The sequence below is a fragment of the Salvelinus alpinus genome, chromosome 20 (genome assembly GCF_045679555.1).
Source record: "Salvelinus alpinus chromosome 20, SLU_Salpinus.1, whole genome shotgun sequence".
Lineage (NCBI taxonomy): Eukaryota > Metazoa > Chordata > Actinopteri > Salmoniformes > Salmonidae > Salvelinus > Salvelinus alpinus.
This window is the reverse complement of record NC_092105.1, coordinates 39,036,556-39,058,204: the sequence shown is the minus strand read 5'-3', so window position 1 is coordinate 39,058,204 and position 21,649 is coordinate 39,036,556. Positions and strand designations below refer to the sequence as shown.

At 41.8% G+C, this 21,649-nt stretch overlaps 1 protein-coding gene across 1 annotated transcript; it reads right to left on the bottom strand.

Annotated features, from left to right (window-relative positions):
• Positions 1 to 5,028: 5,028 nt before the first annotated feature.
• On the bottom strand, positions 5,029 to 21,387 carry LOC139546826 (serine/threonine-protein kinase 24-like). The gene is made up of 11 exons (XM_071355662.1): positions 20,893 to 21,387; positions 13,239 to 13,469; positions 10,724 to 10,780; positions 10,194 to 10,302; positions 9,925 to 10,082; positions 9,063 to 9,248; positions 8,767 to 8,912; positions 8,427 to 8,559; positions 8,036 to 8,104; positions 6,037 to 6,176; positions 5,029 to 5,866 (listed from the first exon to the last, which is right to left on the bottom strand). Exons 1-11 carry the CDS (start codon positions 20,932 to 20,934, stop codon positions 5,833 to 5,835), a joined length of 1,305 nt encoding a protein of 434 aa, XP_071211763.1. The 5' UTR covers positions 20,935 to 21,387; the 3' UTR covers positions 5,029 to 5,832.
• Positions 21,388 to 21,649: the final 262 nt, after the last annotated feature.

Here is a 21,649-nt window from a genome sequence, read left to right as displayed (position 1 = left end):
TTGGCCATCTGAAAGGGTATGCAAAGAGTCCAGTGGTTTGATGTGAATGCCGCTCGAGGGTTTCACCAGCAGGGGGAGATGTTGGGCAGCGTTTGTGTGGAGGGAGGTCGCTCAGTAGAAACATGGACTGACGTGGAGGAACATTGGAGGAAGTACCTTAGGAGCGATTATTCCTATCATAGTGACCGCAACAGTGCTAGAGAATTCTGTGACAAAGCCTCAATTAGTGGTCTTGTTTTTTTTGTTTTTTTTTGTATCGCCAGTTTAGTCCTGTCTAACAGTCTTCAACTATAACCTGCCTTGCTGATCATTGCATCGCCTCATCTGTTCCTCATTCCATTCACCTTTGAAAGAGATTCTAGGGTAGATCCTTTGTAGGCATCTATGTGTGTGACCCATTATGAAGCAACAGAGGAAATTGCTCTGTCGAATATCATGAAGTAGACTCATCTCCTCCTACGACATAACAGACACAGAATTTGGCCGAACCACTTTTAAACAGCATTTTTTTATATTTTGTATATATTTGGTATTTTATCGGTTTACTCAAATGTAAAAGGTCTTTTGACCTCACCATTGTTTGGGGAACTCCTTACGGGTGGCCTATTAGACACTTGAAGGTAAATCTTGTTACTTTAAGCAATAAACACATTGCCATACTCGGTCACAGTCGTGTAATGTATTGTATTAGTCTTCACTTTATGTATCTTCATTATGTAATCCATACCAATGTGGACCAGAAATATTTTGGGGCCTGTATAACTCTGTGTCATAAACAGTTTGTTCTAAATCAAGGCTAAACTGTTTGAGTAGAGATATAGAGTGTCTGTAACAGAACACTAAACAGGAGCCAGCTTGCCAAAAGCATCTTAAGTTCATTGTTAGGATCTTATAGTTCTAACGATGAACTTAACCTTAAGATGCTTTTGGGAAACCGGGCCCAGGTCAGGTAGCTTCTCTTGGGTCATACTTAGTTTCACATAGCGAAGGAAAAAAGGGTCAATGTTATTGCAAGGGTAATGGCCATATCCAGGGGCTTTATTGTTCGCAACTCTCCATGGTGCTCTCTGGTCTTGCTAAATAATGGTGTTTTTATAGGGACATGCATGCATGTGGTCCCTCCTAAGAGAGAAACTCTCTACTTCAGGAACCCAGTGGGGGGGGGTGGTTCTCTTCAATATCAGAACTCATCCAGTAAAGGACCAGAACGTTGTCTTTCACTAGTCTAGCAGTGTATATGGATACAGTGGATGTGTATATGGATGTGGAATTATGGCCCCCTTGTTTAACCCTCTGTTAGCTGTCTGTGTGGTAGTGACACCATTGATGTAAACTGGTGCAATGAGCATTTCTGAGGTATAGCACTGTCTGTTGTACTACAAAATTATTATCAGGTGAATTAAGGTCAATGAAGCATGGGTCTCTGTTAACTGTTTGGTTAGGGAATGAGGATGGACTCTACCTGACAACTCTGTCCTATCTGCTTTTAATAACTCTTATTACAGCAGTAAACCATGAGGTTCGGTATATATTTTTTTAACTGAAAGATACTCAGTGTTAAGTATTAGATATATTTGTAGGGTAGAAATCTCTACAGTGGGTTTTATTGGTGAGTTAACGAGTTGCAATGGATTGAAAATGAAGTAAAACAAAAAATAAAAATAATCTTGCCATTTGCAAAGTGCTTGATGGAAACTTTTGTGGAAACCTTTCTTGTTTTAATGGCTATCAGAACTCTTAATTTATCTTAAGTGGAATGATCGATGTTTCTGTACACTGTCAATTATAGACAATATCTATAATTATGTAAGACAGTAATTTTGATAGCTATTACATTCTGGCAAGCATTTGCTGCTGAAAGACTGGGATTGCATGGAGAGACAATCTGACAGCTGAGTGCAAAGCCACAACATTTCTCCCTCATTTACTACTGGATCACTCTAGGTAGCAGTAAATCCAACCATAGCGTTGCATACCATTTAACCTTTTTTTTATTTATTTTTTGCAAGTACTAGGGATATACATAACAGCACCTGTAATCAGTTTGGATTTGGAGCACATCGCTGACCTGCTCTAAACAGGACTGAGAGAGGCCAGAGATTCGCCTAGTAGGCATCTTGCATTTTGTCAGGATACGGATTACTAACAGCTGTCAACTGCACACACACATTTTTAAGACCTGAGCAGGTCCCAATTCCAACTGAAGGCCTAGTTCTTTCTCCCAGTTCCAAAGAGACACATTACCAGAGCAGACTCAAGTTTGTTTCTTTTGCTTGACCACCCCATTGTTGTTCCTAGATGTATAGCCCCTAGGAATTAGGTGGGCTGGAAAGTGGTCTTAAATTTGCGCAAGCAAGGCGATACTGCTGTATTCACAAAGCATGAGATTAGAGACATTGCACAGCTAGACTCCCCACCAACGATATAGATCAAACTCCACGGGGCTCTGTAGGCGCTTGAAATCTGAGAGATGGCTGACAAATTCCTATACTCATTGAATGTACTGTATTACTGTTTTTAAACATGATAGGATGAGCTAATAATCTAGTCACCTTTTATTGGTCCTTGTTTAATTTGTCTAAGGTATTTTTTTGTATACAAAGGTTTACATTTTTATGTATATTTTTCTTGTGTACAAATGATGTAATATGTGTATAAACACTGTATGTAATATCTGTATATAGTGTGATAATTTGATCTGTTTTTGGATGTATAAATAAAACTTGCTGTGAGGTATTCGCTGACAGGGGTTGTGCAGTGTTTTTATTTCTAGATGGACAATTCAGATATGTCTCGCTGCCTTAGATTAGTCATCAAACTTCAGGGCCTTTTGTCCTACGCATTTACACACCTGTGTGGTGATGTTCTACAGACCAAGGAACTAATGAAATTAGAAGAGAACGGAATGTACCATAGTAACCTGTGTCCTATTGTAGTTATCCGGTGCTAAGAAAGCAATATTGCTCCACACAAAGACATCCATTTATATTTGCATTAGATTTTTATTTTTCTTAATCATTTGAAAGCTTATAAAGAGTCCAATACCTTGGTGTTTGAGTGACATAAGCAAGGATTATAAACAGGACTATAAACAGTCAGCAATGTTACAGAAAATGAAATGTGAACTTTGATAACTATCATTAATAACAGGACAATATTGGTTTTATTCTATACTATAATACTGCTCTTTAGTTAGAAAAATATTCTTGTTCCATAGAATATACCTGCGCTGAGAATTGTGACCTGATGACCTCTGCTTTATTGCCATACTCAAAAAGGTACAGTAGTAATCATTTAACAAATGACAACGGAAAAAAGAACCGGCCTCAAGTACCATTTCTTTTCTTGAATTCTGAAGAAACGCTTACAAAGTGCAACAGATAATCAAACTGGACAGTCTCCACAAGGTGCAAATTACAACAAAAAAGGTGTGTGTACATACATGTGACAAAAGGGGGGAAATGGAAATAGATTCAGGGTTCCAGTCAAATGTTGGCAAACAGTTCAATAGAATAAAAATGGGGTAAATGGCAACTATTTGGAATATGTTCATGTGGGAATATTTTTTATAGTCCAAAATGAAAATGCATGATGTACCTCCTTTATTAACGACATGCTGTCTAGTCCATTCCTACAAATCCTACTAGCAAGAGACATGTCAGAGGAAAAATTTGATCGTGAAGGGGGGGGGTTACATTAAATAATTTTTATAATAGGCTACTTACTACTTAGATGGATGTGATTGCAAGTTAAATTTGGACTAATAAAGCAAGATAATTCCAACCCCAAAACTCAGAGGGAAAGTGGACAGCTAAAATTGGTCTGAACACTAATATAAAGGTTCCCAGTAGCTGTTGAAATCCCATAGGAGACCCACTGTACATACTTCTGAATTGGTGTGCTTTATAGGATCTGACCCCATTTAAAATATGCAACTAAAACTATTCCATTTTTTTTTTTTTTTTTTAAAGCACACGTAGGTCAATCGTTAATTTGGCCATGCTGCGATAGAATGGGATTAAAAGTTGAACGCCTTGCCACGATTTGTTTATTTGAAACACTGCTGCATACATGTCTTGATAGCTGCAGGATTTCTACCAATTACAAAAAGGCCAAAATCGACCCCAAAAAAAACACTTGGCTCAAATCTTTTTAAAGCTGTGACTCTGCACTCCTCTCGCCAAAGATGCTAAGGCTTTTAACACTCAAGGTCCAGTACATCATGTTCAGAGTCCTGTAGTATGCTACAACACATACTGTGCGGTTCAATTCACAGGAGCTATTTTTCCATGCACATTCATTTCAAACTACACAGAGTCTGTAGCAGCAGGGAAGTGCAGTATGTTTCCTAATGGCTGCTGGCTTTCTGCAACTTTTTAGATCTATGAGCAGCGACGTCAACTAGTATGAATATACTAAAACGCACTTCTGCAATCCGTTTAAACTAAACCCTGTGTGTGTAAATCCAATTTACAGGAGATCATATCGGTTCTTCTGTTCTCAAAGCTGTGCTGCTTCAGGTGGACAGTCCTTATGTAGCATGACACATACCTATACAAGAATTCTCATGCTACTGTCTTATGGCTACTTTGTCTACAATAAAAAGGCATTTATTTTCCAAGTGCAATTCAAGCAGTTGGTACACTGAGGGAATCAATTGCAGCTCCCAGGAAGACTTGTCTGTTGAGGATTAAGTAGTTGAAGTTACTGCTATGTTAAAAGGAGAGGGCAGGTGAACCTTCCATATAACTAAACTAAAGCGCTCATCTAACACATGTGACGGACAGAGGAACAATCCAACGTCATAAAACCATGTGGCCTCATGAAGATGGAGCTGGGAACATAGCATCCAGTGTGTAGACTGGAGAGGATTAGATGTGATCCAGCTAGAAAGGTTTTGTTTCTATGGTCTCCACCGCATTGCAATGACAGCCATAACATAGTGTGAATTCAAAAGGTCAAAGAGCATTTAAGTAACATAGGTACCCAAAGTGTCAATCAACATAAAAACAGGACAGGGGGCAGCCATTGAAATGATGAGTGTCCTTGAAAAATGTATTAAAACAAGAGGGAATCAAAGATTGAAATACAAAAGAACAAGTAATAAAGGCAAGGCAATCTCAGTTATGGCCATTTATGTCTCTTTAAATATTTACCTTTTCTAACAGAATATATCTACAGAAGCATTTGGCCATTTGTACACAGTGATTCCTTTGCGTACACGCCATTATTTCTCAATATCTGTAAAAATGTGCCTATATACAAGTTTGTACAGCCACCCAACAGAGCTCTCTCCATCTCCCAGAGAACCACATCCACTTAAAGCAGGACACCTGAGTTTTCAAAACGAATGCTTCAAATCTCCACCGCACATTTCACAGGATATCAAGGGAGATGCTCACATGCGCTCGCACACACCGACTCGCACACAACCACGCAAACTAAAGAAAGTTACATACTCCCCCAAAGGCTGCAGATAGACATTTCAGAATAAGCCACACCAACTTGTTTAAATCAATGGTTCTTTTAGAAGAATTGTGAATGAAATCCCCCCCCCCTAAAATAAACTGCACTCATGTTGGAGTTAATGAGACTAAGATGTCTTAGAGCAGGTGGAAGTCAAGGTGGCAGATTATCAACTAGCCACTGACTGTCCCCAATGTGACAATATGTTGGCGTGGACAAGTTGAGATAAAGTGGGTCGAGGTTTTGCTTTAGGCGAATGAGTGATGAGAACTTCCTGGGAGACTTCATCTTGGCTGTTGATGTCAGAGGCCATGGACTGACTGCTGCTATGGGTGGGAGGTGGATAGTTGCTGGACACAGCAGGTCTTACTGAGAGGAGGCGGCCCCGGGTAGAGAGAACCTGCAGAAGCAAAGGAGGAATTAAAAACGGGAAGACGTAGCTTGGAATGGAGGTGTGAGAAACAACAGGTCTGCACCCTAATGTTGGAATAAAATGAAAATGTATGAGCAGAAAAACTTGAAGCTATAACCTAAATCAAATCATGGAGGCAATGATGGTATTGCCATTACCTCTGTAGTCTCTGCACTAGTTCAGACACCAGGGAGTCAGAGATGCCAGGATATGACTCTTCTGCCAGGAAAATGGCCTCCCTCAACTCATCTACAGCCTCTGGCTTGCCATTGGTCGCCTCAACCTGCTTCTCTTTTAACTGCAAGGGAAGGAGAGACCGTTTACTGCAGGGTTGTCAAACTCATTCCATGTAGGGCCTAGTGTCTGTGGGTTTGTTTTTTTCTTTCAATTAACACCTAGACAAGCAGCTGAGGGGAGTTCTTTACTAATTAGTCACCTTCAATCAAGTGAGGAGCGAAAACCCTAACACCTTGCCCAAACCGCCATCATGCGCTATCGTGCATAAATTTATTTTGCCCCCCCACACCAAACGCGATCACCACACGCAGGTTAAAATATCAAAACAAACTCTGAACCAATAACATTCATTTGGGGACAGGTCGAAAAGCATTAAACATGTATGGTATTTTAGCTAGTTAGCTTGCACTTGCTAGCTAACGTTAATTTGTCCTATTTAGCTAGCTTGCTGTTGCTAGCTAATTTGTCCTGGGATATAAACATTGAGTTGTTATTTTACCTGAAATGGACAAGGATCTCTACTCCGACAATTAATCCACATATAAAACGGCCAACCGAATCGTTTCTAGTCATCTCTCCTCCTTCCAGGCTTTTTCATCGTTTAAATTATATGGTGATCGCATCTAAACTTTCATTGTATTACCACGACTACCAGCAAAACAGTTTTCGTCTTTCTATCACCCACGTGGGTATAACCAATGAGGAGATGGTACGTGGGTACCTGCTTCTATAAACCAATGAGGAGATGGGAGAGGCAGGACTTGCAGCGCGATCTGCGTCAGAAATAGGAACGACATCTATTTTAGCCCTTGGTGTCGCAGACACTCGTTGGCGCGCGCAAGCAGTGTGGGTGCAATAATTGAATAACATGGGTTCTAAATTTCTAAATTTATTTTGCGACACTCGCGCACGCGACGTCCGGTCTGGTCAGCATGTAAGACACTTGGCCCTCTGTGGAATGAGTTTGACACATGGTTTACTGGATCATCCTAATAGAGTACCACAGTATAAAAGTCATAATATCCATAAAACCTAGCGGTCAAACAGGGAAATTGTTCCAATTGTATTTCCACCATAAGGGACTACGGCACTTCAAATAAATGCTGTTTTACGTGTAGGCTTATCCTGGCGTGACGTTTTTATAGCCATGTAAATCTCTCTAGGACAAGCTGACTTATCAATATATTCACATGTATTTAAGCCCCAAAAATGAAACGCTAATTAGCTGCTAATGTGGCTATCATAAAGAACTACAAATGTCATGATTATGTGGACAGACTGCAGAATCGAGGCAAAGGTAAGAATCTCTGGATTAACTATCTTATGTTAGCTAAATGTAGTAATGAATAGATTGGCAACATTTCTTTAAAAATTAACAATTCTGTGAACTGTCTTGTGCAAGTTTTAAATTGACACAATAACTATCAGCGAAGGTTTCAGGTTGAGATGACGTGCAGGAGCTTGCAAGGATTTGTAGTTTTGCAATAAGTCTACTTCGATGGTAATTAGCATTTCCAAATCAGAGTAAACAGAGCCCAATATATTGATAAACGTCACCTTGTCCAAGAGAGATTTACATGGTTATCAAAACGTCACGCCAGGGTACGCCTACACAAAACACAGCCCTTATGTTAAGTGTTTCTAAAATCTCATATGGGAAAAATGGTGGAGAAACGATTTGAACTATTTCCTCGTTTGACCGCTAGGTTTTATGGATATTATGACACCTCCACGGTGGGGCTCTATGCATGGTGTGCAGCTGAAGCCTCAATAGCTTCAACACAGATCTCAGAACAGTTTGACACTGAATAATTTAACTTGACAGATTCTCTCATACCTTTCAGTGAAATAATAAAAATAGAAAAGGGATCACCACAAGGGGTCAGAAGATACCCTACATTTGCATAAATATATTCTTACCTCAGAAAACAAAGGGGAAATTATAGTGGACAAGCTCTGTGACAAAGGCCTCTTTGGACTTTCTTGCACCTGAAAAAGGAAGTATAATCACTCATTTTACAACAACGGCTCAGAGAAAGAGCTAAATAAAAAAAGCAGAAGAATAAGGTCAGAGACACCACATGAGATTGAAAACGCCCAGAAACCACTTCCTGAACTACTGTAGTTTGAACATGTATATAAAAAAACTGAAACGAGAAAGCTTGAGGTATGAATATACACTATGCTTAAAATCAGCATTTTAGGTGAGAATAACCATATGAATCAAACTCTAAAACTAAGTAGCATTTTTCTCTTGAAACCCCTTTCATATGACTTGTTATATTGCCATTTCAACCAGGTTCCATCTTACCTTGTTCCTCTCCAGCTCATCAGGCTGGGCGGCTCCGTTCTGGAACTTCTTGGGGTCCTTCTCCCTGATGGTGTTGAAGATCCAGTCATCGTTCCCAGAGTCGTTCCCTCCAGACGCCTGGCCATCCTGCTCCCTGACAAGACAAGGCAACAACCTTTAGACAACCTCACATGGAGACGCCGTCTGAAGCATGCACCTTTAAAAAGAGCATATCAGTGAACTGTTCCAAAACACAATCTGGTAAACCAGCCCTTCTGTGTGAATTGCAGAGAAAAGAGTGACCACGATCTGCTGAACAACACTAGAGGACAGACGAAGGGACCAAATGAGAATGACTTACGAGTCCGACTCATCGTCGCTGGATTCCTCCCGAGACTGCTCTGCTTTCCACCTCTTGTACTTGTCCACCAGCTCTGAAAGGTAGGATGTCTTCTTGGCGTGCCGGACGATCAGCTTGTGTTTCAGCAGCTCTTTGGCAGTTGGCCTCTGAGGAGGCGCAGAGCGTCAAGCAAGTGTAAATATTGGATGTTCTCAACATTAGCATCTTTGCATAACGTACAGAGGGTCGACTTTCTAGAAAGAAGACCACTATCAGAATGGCAATTTGAGCTCAATTTCTCCCCAAACACCACTTACAAAGCTGGGCTCTTTGTTCAAACAGGCTTCAATGAATTCTTTGAGGGGTTTGCAGTAGTTTCCTTCCAGCGTGGGCGGGTTGTTCTTTGGGATGAGGAATAAGACCTTCATAGGGTGGAGCTCTGAGTGGGGCGGCTCTCCTTTGGCTAGCTCTATGGCCGTTATGCCTAGCGACCAGATATCCGCCTGAGACACAACAATAAAAAAGGGAGAACGTTTTGAGTACAAATTCGTCACACTCCCACTACACACTTCAAAAACGTCATAGGAAAATACCAACAGGGCCAGTTTGGTGATGCAACTGATATACAGCTGGCATGATTCACTGGATGAAAGTGATAAATAACACTTCTTGAGACGTGACTAGAGATTTGTACTCAAGATGGAGGGTGGCATTTTATAGTCACACATTAACACTCTAGCTAGTAACAACAATCACACCCACTAGAAAGGCCCAATTTAGTAGGCCTATATCAACGGAGGCTGTAATAGTCCATTTAAGGAACTACAGTCAACCCAGGATGAGACAGTGTGGTGTTTCTGGTTATCCGCATGGTTGTGGCCTTTCCTAATGTGTCTGGTGATATTTCCATCTGTGGGCAGCGCTGTGCACGGACTTCCAGTGTGATCAAAGCAGGTCACAGAGCTGAAGCTACCTCTGCAATGCCTCTACACAGCACATTTCAGTACCAGGGGGAAAAAACATCTTCATTGGACAATTATGGAAAACAGAGTTAGTATTCAAAACTGTGTTGACATTTCCATAACGTTACCTATGACCCATTATAACACGTGGATGAACCTATGAACTGCCGTTTCATCTTAACCTGGAACCTGAAAGAGAGCTTGTGGTATTTCGGACCTTTGAGTCGTACGCAGACTGTTTTATGACTTCAGGTGCCATCCAGAACGGAGTGCCCACGAACGTGTTCCTCTTTATCTGAGTGTCCGTTAACTGCCCCGCCACTCCAAAGTCTGCCAGCTTCACATCTCCTTGCTCCGACAGCAGCACGTTGGCGGCTGGGGGGAAAACACAGTTAAATAAGACAGTTGTCCAGACATCTAAACTTAGACAATACTATGTTAAGATGTAATGTTGCTAAAGGGTTGCTAAAGTGTTCTGAACAGTACCTTTAATATCTCGGTGGATTTTCTTTTCAGAGTGCAGGTACTCAAGCCCCTTCAGGATCTCTCTGACAATTGTGGCTATCTGGGTTTCGTCCAAGGCACCCGGCTCCAACTGAAACAGAAAGAAGGCTTGTGTCGAGGGTCTTCCTGAACCAATATTTGGTTAGGCTACTTGCATGCACCGTGACTGAAATGTGATTATAAACTGGGTGGTTCCAGCCCTGAATGCTGATTGGCTGTCAACCGTGGAATGAGACTGTATACCATGGGTATGACAAAACATTTATTTTTACCGCTTTAAATTAAATTGGTAACCAGTTTATAATAGCAATAAGGCACATCGGGGGTTTGTGGTTTATGGCTAATTAACCACTGCTAATGGTTGTATCCAGGAACTCCGCGATGCGTTGTGCCTAAGAACAGCAGTTAGCTGTGGTATATTGGCCATATACCACACCTCCTCATGCCTGATTGCTTAATTATAGCCTTTGGATTGTGTAGGCCTACATCACCTCAATCTTAGGGAAACTCACCAAATCCAGAGCTGATCCTCCTCCTAAATATTCCATAATAATCCATAATTTTGCATCCTGAAAATGAGAATGATTTTAGAAATCACGCAGAGTCTCCATTAAAACAGATCAACCTGTACAGTTATAATTTAGCATCATACTGGAATAGAGTGGAAGGGGAAATTAAATCTCAAAATCAAGACAGCGCTAATCTCTTCCCTTCACTTTCATAAAAATGCAACCATTTTCATACATATTAAAAGGCAGCTTACGCTAAGCACTTCAGCCATCCCTTCCCCCAGTGAGTCTAGGGGAGCCAATCACAGCACATCTGGCCGCATCAGGGATCATATTAGATAACGGACAATTATGTCATTTAAGGTATGAAGCCATAACAGCCTAGTGATGCCTGGACCAAGTGCAGTTCAATAAAGCAGCACATTAACAATGTGCTTTGGAGGAGGAAGTACTGCTGAAGCCCCTTTGCTTTCGTTAGGTGTAATGGCCTAAAGCCTGGCGTCCTATAGGACAGTTTAGGCCTACACGTTATTATAGCAGACTTGATAACCTTGAGATAGCATTATACACCATTTCTAAAAGGGAGGCTAGCATTAGGTCAAAGAAATACTAACGGAGGTTCTAGATATACCAGTCCAGTGTGTAGGCCAAAACGTCAAAACACAAGACCATTCAGACTTTATGATCCATAAATCAGTCAGTCTCCCTGGCAGGAACCTCTTCAGTCTGAGATGCAGCCTGTTTTGAGAGTGCATCAGCAGCAGCTTGACATACTAACTCACCAGAAAGTATCCTCAGTATGGGAGCAGACAGAGCATTTCATATGTAAACCATAACCAAACAGTAGGTGAAGTAATGGGCCCTGCACTGAGCCAATCACATGGTAGAAGAACCCCGTCGTCTTAGGGAGGGAGCAAGCCTACGGTGAGAGCAGACATGAGAGTTACACACACTCAATAGCCTCCATCAGACAGAGCACATCGCCTGGGGTCTTGAGAAGTGTCTTCTCACTAGTAGCAGTGTGGAAGAGTGCATGTTTTAGATGCTGGTGGCTGATCCTTACACAATACTAGATATACAGTCATGCACTGACCCAAACCGAAGCCCTCACAGCTAACAATACCCGAGAGATTAGGAAGTAGCCCATGCACTCATACGGCCCATAAGGAAGAGCAATGATCCAGCACAAATATGACCAACTCTGCAGAAAACTTCTATACCAAAAGGTTGGAAGTCAGGGGGGAAATATCTGAATAATATATCAAATGAACCAAATTGAAACCTCTGACAGGTTGCAATATGGTTTATTTATAATATAACTTCTATGTCATTAAGGGCATTCTGCCCGAGTGGCCATTTTTGTTTCTAAATGGCTGTGCATGCTGCGGAAGTGATTTCCCCCTTATAGACAGGTAATGTAGGCCGTGTGGTTATACTTCCTAGTCGTCAAAATGTGGCGATTATTAGCGAGCTGGACACAGTAAAGAAACGTAGGTCCATTGTCATTTCCACAACTCAAAACCACCCTCGAGCTAGACTGGATCCCCTCACGGGACAGACCGTATGTTTGACACCCCTGTTCGACATGATTGGCCTACCTTTTCAGAGACTGCATAAGATAAGTATGCATAGACGCCCTTGGAAGGCCTGATAGCCTGTAGCACTAATTGTCTGACTGAACAGGGTATGGGCAGAATGAGCCCGGCTGTTGCTAGCTGCCTGGCTTCTCCAGAGCAGAGCTGGAAGGCTGTCAGGCGGCTCTCTCTCTCTCTCTCTGAGCAGATGTTGGGGTCTGAGCCGTATGATCCAGCGCGCCGAGGGCTGGAGTAGCACCTGCTGCCTGCCCCACTGTTAGTCACGCACGCAACGCTAGCCTCCCTCCCTCTTCATCCATCCATCAGCACAACTGGACCCGACAGCCCACTGGCACTCTCCCCACTGGCCTTAAGTAAACCACTAACACACACAACATGCTCTGTGAGCCACTTAAGCCCCATCACATGTAAGTCTACTAGGACTCTGTCTACTCCACATTCACTTCAAACTTATGGTTGACAGCAACCGAGGCCAGGAAATGATGCAATCTCTCACAATCAAGTCAACACAGGATGCTCAATGTCTCTTGGTTTTTCATAGTGTTCCTGTCTTGCATGACATACATTGAAGGTAATATAGGCCAATGTGAAGGGAAGTGTGATGTATGCCTGTGTGTTCTGTTCGCCAGCACCAGTGCCAATCCATGCCATAGGCCTAATGCTCAGGCACAATTCATGGGAGCCTTGTCCCATTGCCCGTATGAATGATTTATTGACCCACATACAGTTGTCTGCAATTGTTACACATCCCACCACTGACAACTATACTTAAATCTACACCAAATCTATAACACAAAGAGCACAGCATCTCAAATGTGTGTAGAAAAAGAACATTAAAAAAAATATAAATAAGGACGATTGACCATCTAGCCTAAATCCTTTCTCACAGCATTCTGAGATTACATTTGGTTTAGTCAACTTACCTTCAGATATGATCCATAATACTTGGTAACGAAGGGACTGTCACACTGGCTAAGGACTGTTATTTCCTGTTGAATGTCTTCGATTTCATCCTCTGCCTCCTCAAGGTCAATTATCTTAATGGCCACTACTTTCTGAGTCCGATTGTCAATGCCTTTGAACACCTCTCCAAAAGAGCCTTTCCCTATCCTCTCCAGCTTGGTGAACAGCTCCTCCGGATCAGCTTTAAAGTTCTGAGGGAAGGAGAGAAACAAAGTGGGTTGGAGTAAAAACAGCAGAGCAGGCATTGTTTCAATTACAGGTAAATAAGGACCATGCAATCAAGAGATTTAGCATAGATTTTTAGTTTATGTTTGTAGCCTGTTTGGGTTTAGATCATAGGCCTAAAAGTATCCTTTTGACAATATTGCAATATTATTTTTCTACCTTCACAAACATTTAAAAAAAATAATAGGGAGCCAAATTGTTTTCAGCACTTATTTCCATGACTGATCAAAACTTGTTTTCTCATGGATCCCTCTTTCTTGTCCCTCGTCTCGCAATACATATCACATCGGCACCTATGTATCATGATAACATTGTATCGTGAGGTCCCTGGCAATTCTCAGCCCTACCAAAAAAAAAAAAAAAATAGGTTTCATATCTGGGTTAAAAAGGTCAACAAAATGTGTATGGTGCATTTCAAACCAGCTAGGCCTTTTAGAGCAAATGGCAAGACGCAGGCTGTAGACGTGAAACAAAACTTAGAAACATTGACAATGCAGAGGAGCACGCCGTGGTACATTTCAATTAGCCTAGTGTGGTCATGTCTATTTATGATCTGCTGTGTTACTAGGCCTTATGACAGGGGTGGCTAAAATAAATTGTTACCAAATATTACCCAGGCTGACTATTCAATGCAAAGGTGCCTCGCTCTTCAAGATAATGATTTCATTCAAGACTCTAAAGCTATGAGTTGCATTTATGAACCTGTAGCGCGTGAACGCAAGGGCACATAATAGCTATATAGGCTTTGCACAACGTACTCTGCTAATAAATGACTAGAATGTAAATGTATTAGGGCTGCGTAGCCTGCGTTCAGTTCTTCATGCTTCATTAGGCCGATCATGAAATGCTGTAATACAAATTAACCTGGGGGAGTCACAGCTTTGCAGTCCCAAAAGCAGGAACCAATAACATCTTTATACTTCCTGCAGTGCAACGATTAACTGCCTGAAGCAGAAGCACTTTTGTTGCAGCATAAAATAACTTGCATGACAAAAATAGTGTGAAGGAAATTTTTCCAGTCACAATACCGCTTTAAAAATCGACGGACAATGTCCAATTAATTTCAATAGAGGCATAAAGATTTCATATTCCTCCACACTAATAACATTTTGATACCCATTAAGGGACATTCTGGAGATTGACTTGATTTGCTTGCACCAGAATTATAGTTTAATTTACCAGATAAGCAATGCCTGTGCAGCCATTGCTCTCAAGCCATCCCCTAGAGAATGTTGTAAATCTGCCACAAAGAAGGGAAAGAGAGGAGTCATTAACTTGAGTTTCCAAGAGAGCCTTAAGTCAAGAGACTGAAAGGGGCGGAGGTGAAGAAAAATGAAGCAAGGCAAATAAAAGCCCAACAGCAGAGTGGTCATCCAGGTGAAAATCATCCTGTTGAGTCTGACTTTGGTGGTCACAATGGGGAAAAACAACACTGGGCACTGTTACTACAGATTCCACATGCTGGAAAAACACTGTGCTGTTCCCCACAGTCAGCAGGTTTATCACGACTGCTAAAGCTACCCGAAACCTCCCTCTAAAAGCATGCGTTTGATCCTCTACCAGCTACACCACCCGATTGTGTGGTCCACTGCAGTCAGTCCGCGCCCTGAGGGCTGAAGCTCATCGGCTCCCCCCCAACCCCATATACAAATGACATATCGCCCTCTCTGGACCTGCTCTCCAAGCCCATGCTGGACACAGCATGAACCAGGTTGCCACTATTCAGGAGAGGACAGTATGGAGGTGAAACATGGCTCTATTCATGCAGCTCAAGGCTAGGGCTGGCACAATTAGCGTATAATCGTGTAACCGACAATTATGGACGAAGTCCGTCATGAAACTTAAAAAAGTGGGTGAAACGAACAGCTGACTGACGACTGGACAGCCGGGCATTTGCGCAATTGAGCCTTTTTCCGCAGTTACCTGGACCCTTTACAACATGATGAAACTTTTGGTCCTTGCTGAGACAAGCAAACGAGTGTTTGCCCTCCCTCCTGCAGCAGCAGCACATGAAGTCAGGAGCGGCGGCGAAGAGAAAATGTGCCTCAAATGTAAAGTTACATATAAAAAAAATTGTAACAGTGACCATGGTCATTTGGCTGACCAATAACTGTCATCCAAAATTGCATGACTGTCACAGCCCTACTCAAGGCTATGCCACGGTGCCCCATGAGAATGTAAGTCATATGTCCATTGTCTGAATGGGGAAAGACCAAGTGACCTAGTTTACGAGATAAGTCATGTCCTTGCAGTTCTTGTTAAAAAGTAAAGACTTAATTTCCACTGCCTCATAAAATGGCAGACACCTCAATAACGTGTGGGTGATTCCTCACGAAACTAGAACAAAACCATGATATTGGGGAATTTCACAAAACGTAATCAACAGAAGATCCTTTGGAGGATTGTTGACATTTGTATATTTGACATTAAAGCATAATGGAGAAATAATTAATTGACGTTGGAGCATGTGTGACCTTATGGCCTTACCCAGGCCTCCTTTAAGATACCATGTTGTTTCATCTGTAAGTGCTACAAAGCAAAAACAAGCTTTACCACTTGCTCTGTAATGAGTAGTATTTACATTTTTATAATTTGCTTATATTAATTTATGAAGATTGGAAAATATTAGGGATGCACCGATATGCCATTTTTGGCGGATTCCGATATTTTCCTTGCCAAAAACACCCATTACAGATATCCGTTATTAAACATTTTAGCTGGATTTTAAGCATTCTAGTACAGTTAAATAGTTAGCAAAAACACACACGGACGCAGAGGTCTAAGGAACTGCATCTCAGTGCAAGAGGTGTTATTGCAGTCCCTGGTTTGAATCCAGGCTGTATCACATCCGGACGTGATTGATAGTCCCATAGGGCGGCGCACAATTGGCCAGCGTCGTCCGGGTTTGGCGGGGGTAGGCCGTCATTGTAAATAATAATTTGTTCTTAACTTACTTGCCTAGTTAAATAAAGGTTACACACACACCACAAAGAGTAGTTGGCATTTACGCATGTCCCCATTACCAGTAAAACAATCAAAATCTATTTCTTTCACTTACTTGCTGTGCTGTTTCGTTGTTCATTTGATTAGTAATTTCATTCTCAACCAGGATTTCATCATACATGTCAAGCAGTGAAGTTTCAGCTCTGTCTGTCCGTGGCCTCTCCCTCTGTGCGCATTGTCACTGTGTCCGTTTCCATCTGGTCCAGCTGTGTATGTAAGATTTCACGGAAACCCTGTTTCTTGTCTGCATCGAAGTAGCGGTCTTTGTACCCAGCATCGAGCATGGTGGCGACACAGTAAAGAGGCTCAGAGAGAATGCCACCGAATCGCTTGTTTACAGCCTTGAGTACTTTTGTACGTTTTTTTGAGCAGGCGTTTCAATGCCATGACAGATGGTATCACGTGTGCCGCAGACGCAGCTGATTAGCTTATTTCTCAAGTCAGTTGTTCGAATGGAGCGTGTTCATGTTTCCAAGTTTCAAACATGTTCTCAAATGCCATTGAAATGGCGGCAGCGGTATGAGAACAAACATTCTTGAGCATGCAATATGGCTTTCCTCTGTAGGAAATCCTCATCGACCCATTGTGCTGTCAGACTCAGCATGCTCATGGGGCTGACATCGCTGGTCCAAATGTCAGTCGTGAAGCTAATAGCAGTGACACCCATAGCAAGTAGCTCATGGATGTGCGTTTCAACAATACTGTGTACCTCCGGTAGGGCAACATCTGAAAACTAGCGCCTACTTGGTAGTGTGTACTGGTGCTCGACCAGTCGGCAAAAGACATCATCATCCACGACAGAGAACGGTTGATTGTCAAGGGCAATGAATTCCATTAGTTTGGCATTAAGGGATTTCGCCTTTGAGTTGTCTCGCTGAAATGTTCTTACTCTTTCAAATGACTGCTCGACTTGAACTTGTTCAGTTGATGGAAGTGCACTTAGTATTTTTCTGCTTTTGTTCTGTGTAGCACTGTATTTTTCGTGGCGTCATGACGTCATCTACCTACGTTATATAGGTATGCACGTCAGCTTTGTGCAAAACTGATGTCGTCGGCATTAAACTTGACATCGGACCGATCCTGGCATTTTTAGCTAATATCGGACGATTCCAATAGGCACACCTATATATCGTGCATCGCAACAAAATATAAACATGAATATGGAAAATACGATTTTTGATTTGTCAAATTTGTCAATATATTGTTGAACATAATATACTCTAGGGGCATAGCAAAGTTCCAGTGGGATTTCTGTTAGTTTTAAAGTTAAGATACAAATGTAAAATATAAAAGTCAACAATCCTTCCTCTAGAAGGACCCTTCTATGGATTACATTTAGTGAAAAACACCATAGTGCCCACAAAGCTCATCCCTAAGCTAATGACCCTGGGACTAAACCCCTCCCTCTGCAACTGGATCCTGCACTTCCTGATGGTAAGGATCGGTAACACCACATCCGCCACGCTGATCCTCAACACAGGGGCCCCTCAGGGGTACGTGCTCAGTCCCCTTCTGTACTCCCTGTTCACTCATTACTGCATGGCCAGGCACGAGTCCAACACCTTCAAGTTTGCCGATGACAACAGCGGTAGGCCTGATCACCAACAACGATGAGACAGCCTATAGGGAGCAGCTCAGAGACCTGGAAATGTGGTGCCAGGAAAACAACTCTCCGTCAACGTGATCAAGAAAAAGGAGATGATAGTGGACTACAGGAAAAGGAGGGCAGAGCACACCCGCATTCTCATCGACGGGGCTGTAGTGGAGCAGGTTGAGCGCTTCAAGTTCCTTGGTGTCCACATCAACAAACTATCATGGTCCAAACACGCCAAGACAGTTGTGAAGAGGGCACGACAACACCTATTCCCCCTCAGGAGACTGAAAAGATTCGGCATAGGTCCTCAGATCCTCAAAAACTTCTACAGCTGCACCATCGAGAGCATCCTGACTGGTTTCATCACCGCCTGGTATGGCAACTGCTCAGCCTCCGACTGCAAGGCGCTACAGAGGGTAGTGCCTACGGCCCAGTACATCACTGGGGCCAAGCTTCCTGCCACCCAGGACCTCTATACCAGGCATGTCAGAGGAAGGCCCTAAAGAATTGCCATATACTCCAGCCACCCTAGTCATAGACTGTTCTCTCTGCACCCGCACGGCAAGCGGTACCGGAGTGCCACGTCTAGGTCCAAAAGGCTTCTACCACCAAGCCATAAGACTGCTTAACAGCTAATCAAATGGCTACCTGGACATTTTCTTTTACACTGCTGCTACTCGCTGTTTATTATCTATGCGTAGTCATTTTACCCCTACCTACATATTACCTCGACTAACCTGTACCCCCGCACATTGACTCGGTACCGGCACCCCCTGTATTTTTTTTTATTTAACTACGCAAGTCAGTTAAGAACATATTCGTATTTACAATGACGGCCTAGGAACAGTGGGTTAACTGCCTTGTTCAGGGGAAGAACGACAGATTTTTACCTTGTCAGCTCGGGGGATTCGATCCAGCAACCTTTCGGTTACTGGCCCAACGCTCCAACCACTAGGCTACCTGCCACCCCTGTATATTGCCTCCTTATTGTTATTTTATTGTTGCTCTTTTATTTTTTACTTCAGTTTATTTAGTAAATATTTTTCTTAACTCTTATTTTTATTAAAACTGCATTGTTGGTTAAGGGATTGTAAGTAAGCATTTCACAGTAAGGGGCTGTAGTGGATGTGACATTTGATTTGAATTTGAGCCTAACCAATATCCAAACGGAGATTCATTGAAAACAATCTGACATGGATTGATTTATCAAGATGAGTCCCCACGCTTGTCTTAAGCAGTGTGATGGAGCTGTCCCAATCAAAACAGTTCTGAAATTATCATCTAACTGACCACACACGGGTATATAGCCTATTGCTTCAAATGTATTACAAGGATTGGATGAGTTTGGGAGTTTCAGTAAGAAACAATTTGATACATGCCTTATATTAATTGAATTAGCCTACATTTTCCCCAATGTTTTCTTTATTCAATTTTATTTTTCCCACAGTAATTCTTTATGGAGCCATCCAGTTGTAGTTAAGAAAACAGTGCACGTGTAGTAGCAGTGGTGGGAAAAGTACCCAATTGTCAAACTTGATTAAAAGTAAAGATACTTGAGTCATTTTCTATTAATGTAAAAGTCACCCAGTAAAATACTACATAAGTATAAACATATTTGGTTTAAAATATACTTAAGTATCAAAAGTAAAAATTATTTCAAATTCTTTATATTAAGTAGATGGCACCATTTCCTTGTTTTTATTTATTCACGGATAGCACTCCAACAGTGACATCATTTACAAACAAAGCATTTGTGTTTAGTGAGTATGCCAGATCAGAGGCAATAGGGATGACCAGGGATGCTCTTGATAAGTGTGTGAATTAAACCATTTTCCTGTCCTGCTGAGTATTCAAAATGTAACAAGTACTTTTGTTTGTCAGGGAAAATGTATGGTGTAAAAAGTACATGTTATTTAGGAATGTAGTGAAGTAAAAGTTGTCAAATTGAAATAGTAAAGTCCAGATATCACAAAAAAACTACTTAAGTAGAACTTTAAAGTATTTTTACACCACTGCTTAGTGGTGGGCTATGCAAAGCGATGGACGAAGTGACATGCCTTGCAAAGTTTAGAACTGCCAGGAGGATGGTAACGAGGCGCTGCCTAGCAACCAATAGTTTAAGAGTTTAGTGTATGCCAAATGCAGCCTCAGCATTGCGGCTACGTTTCTTACTTTACCGTTATTTAACTAGGCAAGTCAGTTAAGAACAAATTCTTATTTTCAATGACGGCCTAGGGACAGGGGCAGAACGACAGCTGTTTAACTTGTCAGCTCGGGAATACTAAAGCCTGCAGGTAGAACTTCACTGAAATAATTACTTGGTGGTTTGGCAGAAATAAAAGTTTTTAATTTGATATCGGTAATACCTTTCAGATATAAAGAAATGGCGTTAGCGGTTTGGTAAAATTGTCGGAAAAATGTCTTAGTATTAAAGGGATATTTAAGTCTTCTACTCTTGGATTCTGAAGGACTTACAGCAGCACTGCCAGAGACATGCTGCAACACATGGGGCAAATATAGCCACATCTCTGCTCAACATTCATGACTAAATAGATCGGCCTCATCAGTGGGCCATTACCTTATGTCTTGCCATAGTGGACTAACTTGTAAAAAAAAAACGAGTTAACACAACTAGCTAGTGTGGGTGTGACAATATCAATAATAAAGTCGACTTCCTTGAGTCAGTAACGACGTTACAGTAGCTAGGGAGTATGCTAAACTTTTAAAGTATTGCAAAGAAATTTAAGGAGACCGACCACTTGATGAGCTGAAAGGACGGCGATATAACTTACCTGCATCCCTGGAATGCCACTCTGAACCGGGGAGTGAGCCATGTCGTCAGTAAAAAAAAAAATCCTCACTCAGTTGACGCTAGCTAGATAGCGAACTCGATTAGCTAGTTTATCTATCTAGCAAGCCCAAATCGGAGACCGCAACGCTGTTTATGCCAACCTAACGTTACCTTGCGTTATAGGTATTATAATCGGTGACCGAATTTACAAAAGTCTACCACGCAATCAGCTCAAAAACAGTACTTGTTTTTTGGCTGCAACGTGCCTCTTCTTCCGCAGATAACGTTAGCAGCTGGCTAGCTAGCTACCTAAATCTTTAACATAAGCGCAAACTAGGTTATGCGCTCCTTCCACACAAGTCTGATTAATTCGCAACGTTTCTGCAAATATCCGGTGAACAGTGAGGATAGTAATAAGATATTGAATGTCTAAATTGAGGCTAGTTGTATCATTTGTTGTCCTGTCCTCATCACTTTTCTCTATTGCCGTCCGCCATCTTGATTGCTGTCATTCACATATAAGGGGAACCAATCACACTCCAGAAAAACTACAGCTGTGCTATAACGTCATAGAACGAAGGGATGACGGTTGTCACTAGTTACCACATCCACAAAGGCATAGTCATGGCTAAACCACGTCTATTTAAACATTTATCTTCTTAAAATCTGATTTTAAACATAACCATAACCACATTGCTAACCTTATGTCTAACCTTACATTAAGACGAAAAAGCAAATGTTTGTTTAAATTTATTGAC

Excerpts from the sequence above, each read along its gene's own strand:
- LOC139546826 (XM_071355662.1), bottom strand. The coding sequence starts at position 20,934 with ATGGCTCACTCCCCGGTTCAGAGTGGCATTCCAGGGATGCAG. Across the intron at positions 10,781-13,238 it reads ATTATGGATCATATCTGAAG|GATGCAAAATTATGGATTAT; the intron begins GTAAGTTGACTA and ends TCTCATTTTCAG. Across the intron at positions 9,249-9,924 it reads AGTCTGCGTACGACTCAAAG|GCGGATATCTGGTCGCTAGG; the intron begins GTCCGAAATACC and ends GTTGTGTCTCAG.